We start from the raw sequence: 7,487 nt of genomic DNA on the forward strand, positions 1-7,487 counted from the left end.
AGAGCTGTATTGTGAAAAACATTGTAATCATCGTTTCATGAACCCACCCCCCTCAAATTTACATCAACATTTACTCTAACCTTATTTGTCAACAGTAATAAACAAATATAATTTATATGTGCAATCCAAATAAATGGGACTCCACCGATATATGCACAATGCATGCATGTTGGAGACCGGACAGACCATAGGAGTTTATTATATAGCTGGCAAATATCAGGTCAGTTTGATAACTGGGCTCGGGTACCCATCCCTAGTAATACTCCCAATTAACCTTTAGGGGTGCAGCAAGGGTCGTAAGGAAGGAGTTTTACACTCAAAATACAGCATCAATTTGAAAAACAAAATGTGAACATTCAGGAATAAGCATTAAAAAATAAATTACTAGTGGTCATGTGCCAATCAATTGCCATCTCATCATACCCATTTAACTGCCAGTTGTGTTAGCTGGCAATCACTCCATAGAATCAGTAGTATTCCTTGCAAAATAAAGGTGTGATAGACTGGGAGGATTGTTGCAGTTCGCCACTGTAGCTGGTATGGAGAATAAAAAGGTAATGGCATTTAACACACTATTACCAAAGTTATTCGATTTTTTTTTTTACTGGTTTGCTGTGAAGGATGACAGCTCAGCTGTAAGTAAGGTGACCTGGTGTAGGGTACACAGGTTAGGAATTCCTCTAGTGCTGAAGATTTACTACCCTAAAAGCAGAGGCTACTTTGTTAGTTGCTGAAAATGAGTAGAGGAGATGGTTTCATTTTTATAATGATAAAATAGGCATCAGATTATCTTTTCAACATTTTATCACTAAGACATACAAATAGGTAGAACACACACAAAACTATTAACAATTAAAAACTCCAAATGAACAGACTGATGTACAGTGTCAATTTTCAACCAGTCTGTATACTTGCACCACTGTAGCATTGTGAGTGTGACATCGTCTGTACTTAGATGCACTGGAAGATTACATTTTGGATACTATTAGTGGGGGTAATATTGCAGAACAACTGGGAACATAGGCATGAGCCGTTTAAAAGACTGTCAAGCTCTGAGCTGCGATTTTGATCGCAACCCAGCCGCAGCAGACAGCACTGATATACACCACCCACAGATTCAGCTTCTCAAATAGTGAAATGGGAGTTAAAAGGGGTTTGTCGTGATCCGCCAGTTTGTGGACAGATCCATGGGATAAAGGGCATGACACATATTGGTACAGGAAGAGGGATTTGAGGAGGGGGTGGGTCAGAGGACGACAACTCTGTCTAGTCCACACAATAAAGTCCCAGAGTAGTCCCTTTATGCAGGTAATGGACAACCAAATGGAAGAGAATGAAAGAGTCCAAACTGAGCCATTGGGAGGAATGATGAGCCAAATGTATAACGTTATTATGACTTCTTCGGGTCCTGTGTGCCCCTCCTCTTCAGGTCATTCAGATCAACTGGTTTAAAAGCTGGGGAGACACAAAGGGGATAAACTGGTAAAATTCTGTGAATGCTGATCAGCTTACAAATGCATAAGTAAAGAAATAATTCTAATATTGTACAAATATTTATTTTTACCTCTAGTACAAAGAAATAAGCTTTTCTAATAATAGATTTAAACTGGATGCGGATGACAAGTACATTTCTACACTTCACTGATTTAAAACCATCACAAGCAACATTTATGTTCAACAGGAAGGAAAATGTCATAGAAGTGTATGGTATTTATTATGCAGCTACCACATAAGCTGTAAAACCACTGCACAGAAACTGCTCTGGTATTCTGTTAAAGCACATGTTTTAAGGATGAGATAATAAACAGAATTTTCTCCCAGCTATTTTTCTGCTCAGTGCAAACAGCTAACATGCCATCAACCCAAAGCAAATGATTCCAGATAGTAATTAAACTTGATGTTTAAAGTGTAAGGGGCAGTTTGTAAAAGTCTCCACTTTCAGACGTGTTTAAGGAGCAATATTCAATTGTTTCCGTTTCACGTGCATGTCGCACCCAAATAGACCGGGTTTAGAGGCATAAAGTGGCTAAACCCGTCTAAAGTCCTTTATTTGGGCACCCAAGAGAGGGACTTTTTTGCTGATTTCAGCTCGCCACCTCAGAAGGCTGGGAGCAGAAAACATGCATTCGGCCTGTCCCAGAAACAAATGAATGGCTCCAACGGGCGCTCAAAAAACCAGCAACCTACAACAAAAAATGTAATTCTCCCCTAACAGCTGTGGGTTATTTTGTAGCCTCCTCTCTCACAGTTATTCCGGTGGCAAGCTCCTGATTGCAGAAATTCTAACATCAGGGACTCCTGTTTTGTATCAGTGGAACTTAGGGCCTGATTCAGACCCGCTCGCGAGCAGTCGGGCAGTGCGCTCGGGGCTCGCAGCAAAACGAGGCGGCTGTCGATGTTGATCGACAGCTCGCCCCGTTTTGTAGGCGGGGAGGGGGGGTGGCTGCACAAACTGAGGCGTTCCCGAAGGAACGCCTGCCGTTTGTGGGCGGCCCTACCGACATCACACGTGATGTCAGTAGTGAACTTACTGCTCTATTAGAGCAGAAAGATCACTGGGTCTTGCGGTGGACGAGACCCTACCACAAGGGTTTCGTCGCTAGCCCGATGGTCGCGATATTCGTGACCATCGCCAGGCTGTCCGCACAAGCTGTGGGTGGTCATCCACAGCTATGCGAGCGGCCTGGAGGCGGATTTTTGTTTAAATCCGCCCTGATTCAGAGCGAGCGCCTCTGAATCAGGACCTTAGTTTCACAGCTGCACTCTTATACCGCTTTTCCACCTAAATCCCGAGCCCATCCTGGTTTGGACCCGGCCTCAGAGACTATTTAGACAGACAGTGGCTGCTGCATAGATGGCTGGTGCAGGCACCATCGGCCAGTGCCCGAGACGCTCAAATCACAGTCTTTCGGCATTATCCGGGTCAAATAACCTGGGTCACAACCGCCTCATTACCCGGGACCTACCAGTGTCCAACCCTGCTCGATTCCCGGGTAGGATTGCCAAGTCAACTGAAAGGTTATTTTTTTGGAGCCGTTTCCACTAACTCGACTATAACCTGAGTTTTTGCTCTGGTGTAAAAGGGGTATAACTGATTGACTGCCTATCTCCATACGTATTAGAGTTTTTACTAGTGAATTATATCACACTATAGCCCTAGATACAGGTAACCCGGACATTTGATTATCATCATAAAGTTTAGCCAGCCGCATTTCTGTATAATTGACTGTGTCTTTATACGTCACGCGAGTCTGTAACAGTGGATCCCAATATGTTAATACAGTTATAGCCCTAATTACGACCGTCTGGGATGGTCTGCTCATCTTTTATTTGTTCCATCTGATCCGCCATTGGCACATATATGAGAAAATGTACTTGGTTATTGGTAATGTCAAAATAATATGTAATTTGGGATTATTATTTACATTGTATTCCAAACACACTATATCCACGATTGCTACACTAATTACTCCGGGCCTACACAAGTGGATAAAAGGTGTCCATCCCCTATGTCTGCAATAGATGCATTTTTGCTTACAGATGTTCAGTATTCCTTGTTAAATACATAATTATATTGTTGATGAGCTTGTTTTAGATCACTGTAAATTTGACTCTATTTTTTATTGTTTAGAATATATTGTATTTCTTTTTGTAATTTAAACGGTCACAATTATTGAGCTCTATTTGGTGAAGAAAACAAAGGTTCATATTTTTTCCGTTTCTGATTTGTGGTATATACAGAATGACCCTGCTGCAGCGCATTTGTACTTAATTAGTAGATTCTCTTTTGTAACCTTTTTATTCCCCAAACTAGGATGGCCTGAAATCAGTGTACCCCTCTAATGTACTTACAAAATACTTAAGTCCCAGGTAGCCAATCTGGCTATAGATGGGAAGGAGATTGCTGCATAGGAGGTTGGGAGCTTTTAAATTTACCTCTAAAATCTCAGTCTATTCCCCAGGTTTCCATAGTCTCCCGTGGATGAAAGAAATTCTTGATACAAACATTGCAAGAAAAATGTAACACACAAGTTTATGGGAGGAGCATGTAACTTTAATAGACCTGGTGTAAACAGCATATATCTGGAACTCCCGTAAATGGAAGAAGTAACTAAATACATTATTTAGAATATAGCACACCCTGAGTTACAGAAAACAATACACCAATCACCAAACCAAAGTATTGATAAAGTTCAATTCAACAGAGAACATAAATGAAAAGGTAAAAACTTGGCCTGGTCATTAAGGAAGGAAAGCAGACACAGCAGTATTTGAATACGGCCATTTGTTTCAGATTTTTCCAAAATGCGCACCTGACGTTACCCCTGTAGCTATGCGGAGATGCAGAAATTAGCATCAGTACTTACTATGCCTAACAACACTTACATTTCAGGTTGCTTGGCTGCTTCTCCACATATTCTTCCACAAGTCCACGATCTACACCTGACACCTGGTTTCTTAGGTCCCTCTCCACACACTGCCACGCTTTGATGGGGAAACACACAAGAGTTAATGTAGGAGTGGTTCTTGCTAAAATCCCAGAGGCACACCTCCAGCGAGACAAGGACAGGCACTAACAAATGATTTTAATACAGTCACAATAGACTGTACTAGGACAGCAAAAAAGGGCTTCAGAACAAAACACTTCTTACCTTCATAAATAAAACGAACATTCTCCTCGTGAGCTGGTGTAAATATCTCACTGCTGCTTGGAGAGCGTGTGCTGCTTGTAGGGCGCTTGCCGTTATACACTACTCGAGAGACTGGGGAGCTAGAACATTATCAGTTGTCAGACACTGGAAACCAACACAGCTATAACTCCTCACCATTACAGCCATTAATGTAAACAATGGGCAGTCCCACTGAATACACCAATACCTACAACATCAATTTCACATTATATAATCTGAAACAAACTCACCTAGTCATTGCTGAGCAGTCAGGGATTTGGCAGAAATTGATGTGTACTTTCTTGTTACAATGCCGTAGAAACTGATGAGAACAGAGAATACAAAGGCCCTCAGAGTCTATACACACACATAACATGAAGATAAGGTCCGACAAGCTGACAGGACAGGTAGAGGCTAGCAGATTATCTACAACTACTTATTATGAAGCACAAATCCAGCAATCCCTGCGCCTAGGTCAGAAACGCTAGACCCATCATAATGGCATGAAAAATGACATGCAGCCAGCAGAGCAGGGGCTGCAAAGTGTAGCGTGATTACACATGTTTAAGAGGTAGAAACTGATGCCTCAGCCATTTACAATTACAGCCAAGTATGGTGAACTTGGATGCACAGTATTCATGCTTTCATATGAACCATACTGTAGGTTTCTACAGTGACAGCCATGGACATTGCGGGACATGCCGTGCAGTGATGGATGGGACAATGGCGAACTCTGGGAGCAGGAAGAGGAGGTATCACTACAGAGTTATGCAGCAGTAAATATAGATATTATATGGCACCCCTGGCTAGCTTTCCCGATGCACTCCCCTATGGATGAGCACCTTTCCAACCTTAGCAGGTGCAGTATGTACTGCAAGGTGGGTATGGGATGATGGCAGTCAGAAACCAAATGCTGGCATCCCGACAGGGTTAGGATACAGACACCGGTATCTTAACCTTACCCCTCCCCACACCCTAACACACCCTCTAACCCCACTACTTACCGTCGGGATGCCTACATCCTGTACAATAAGCTACATCACTTACTGGATGTGTTTGTAGGGTGATGTGTGAGTTACAGTTGGAATAATAGTTGGGGGCAGAGTGACAGTGTGCTACATGTACATATTTACAGGCCAACTGGCTGCCCCTGTCTATACCCCTCACATGCCCAGGAATCTATGCAGCAGGTGGAATGTAACCCGGCACTTTGGAAAGAAACAGGGCACATCAAAGCCAGGGTAATCATGCTACCTTTACCAGCAACCTCAAAGTGTGGAGATAAAGTACCAACCAATCTGCTCCTAACTGTCACTTTACAGGCTGTGCTTGAAAAATGACAGTTACGAGCTGATCGGTTGGTACTTTATCTCTCTCCACTTTATCTTTTTCCACGGCGTAAGAAATCTACCCTTCTTATCTGTGAGTTATGCTGCCAGCGAGCACACACAATTATTGGGGCTGTGATGGGTGACACCAGCCCAGGCCTCTCACACACCTCCGCTCAGCAATAATTCCCCGGTGACTGTAAGCCCGTCATTACCGGTGCCCCGCCGCCACTGCCAGCCGCTTACCGCTGTTATTGTTGTTGTTTCTCCGGTTCCCAGCTGGCAGGCCCGGGGTGGAAATGTCGTCACATTGGGCGGAAGTGTCCCCGGTGAGCTGCGCACGCACCCAGACGGGGGAGGGAACGGTGCTGCTATGTCACGTGATCTCTTAGTCACGTGGGGTCCTGCTACTGCCTAAACTGTAATGTTAACGGACGGTTGGGGGATACAGATACATACATCCTGGGGAGTGGGCGGGGCTAGCGTCGCACTATAACAGCTTAAAAGCTACCAATTGTGGTTATCACCTCCGTATTGTATTTAGTCAGCGTCAATCTTAATAATATTGGTGGTTTTCATAGTTATAAACCAAAAATAAAATGTATATTTAATTTACCCTAATTAAAAGGTAAAAAATAAATAAAAATATAATTTTCCCAGTATTTGAAATGGTTAAAGGCAGCACCAGCTCATGATTTCTTCTTGTGACTTATGCTGGGCAAACACTACGCAATTATCTATAAGATATCAGTCCCATCTTTCTGGCTGGAATGAAAACTTGGTAATATATGGGAGCTAATGATATGTGGCCATATGGTCCCAAACACTGGAAAACAACCAAAAACGATTGTTTAAATTGGTTAAATCCATTTGATTTAACCAATTTGTCTGAACGACCATTTTTGTCAGTTTTCCAGTGTTTGTGAGTAAATGGTTGATTGTCATTTGCTCCCATACATTACCAGGTTTTCATTCCAATCAACCAGATTGGACAGATATCTGACAGATGATTGTATAGTATGCCCAGCATTATGGATGCAACACGTAGCACTGAGGATTTAGCTTTGTATGATGAACGTGTGGTGGTGCACATAATCAATGGAAGGTACCTCTTAAGGCAATAGCTTGAGATATTGGATTGTGGTTATTCTCTTTAAAGTGTACTCTTCGCCTACTCGCAATGAAAGTAGCCTCTTGGTTTGTTAATCCGTAATCAGGGAACAGGTGTTTTTTTTATTTAATTTCCATGTTTCTTGACTTCAAAGACATGCATGCACCTCTACAAAGCCAGTCTATATGATGTAGGGCCTGATTCAGAGATGTACACTTGCCCAATGGTTAGCGCCCACCTACGATTGTTGGAGGACTGTGCATGTGCAGCTCTCTATCTGCACGTCCGCTAGCAGTGTCTCTCAGCTGCAGCCTGATTGACATCGTTTTGCAGCGTTTTGGAAGCAGAGCAGGGGCATTCCTGGACACTGTTCCCGAA

General features: G+C 42.9%; 1 protein-coding gene across 2 annotated transcripts; it reads right to left on the minus strand.

The window, feature by feature from the left end:
- Positions 1–786: 786 nt before the first annotated feature.
- On the minus strand, positions 787–6,415 carry MCRIP1 (MAPK regulated corepressor interacting protein 1). Of its 2 annotated transcripts, none has more exons than XM_088473203.1 (5): positions 6,245–6,415; positions 4,922–4,992; positions 4,653–4,771; positions 4,387–4,485; positions 787–1,455 (listed from the first exon to the last, which is right to left on the minus strand). In XM_088473203.1, the coding sequence occupies exons 2-5, from the start codon at positions 4,927–4,929 to the stop codon at positions 1,391–1,393; spliced, it is 291 nt and encodes a 96-aa protein (XP_088329329.1). In that variant the 5' UTR covers positions 4,930–4,992; positions 6,245–6,415; the 3' UTR covers positions 787–1,390. The 2 variants fall into 2 exon arrangements, with proteins under 2 accessions (XP_088329329.1, XP_088329334.1); XM_088473208.1 differs by having other exon boundaries at positions 6,169–6,257.
- Between the last annotated feature and the right edge of the window lie 1,072 nt (positions 6,416–7,487).

Source organism: Taudactylus pleione, unplaced genomic scaffold (genome assembly GCF_031769625.1).
Source record: "Taudactylus pleione unplaced genomic scaffold, aTauple2 ptg000016l, whole genome shotgun sequence".
NCBI lineage: Eukaryota > Metazoa > Chordata > Amphibia > Anura > Myobatrachidae > Taudactylus > Taudactylus pleione.

Excerpts from the sequence above, each read along its gene's own strand:
- MCRIP1 (XM_088473203.1), bottom strand. Across the intron at positions 4,486-4,652 it reads TGTTCGTTTTATTTATGAAG|CGTGGCAGTGTGTGGAGAGG; the intron begins GTAAGAAGTGTT and ends TCCCCATCAAAG. Across the intron at positions 1,456-4,386 it reads GCAGCCAAGCAACCTGAAAT|CTTTTAAACCAGTTGATCTG; the intron begins GTAAGTGTTGTT and ends GTGTCTCCCCAG.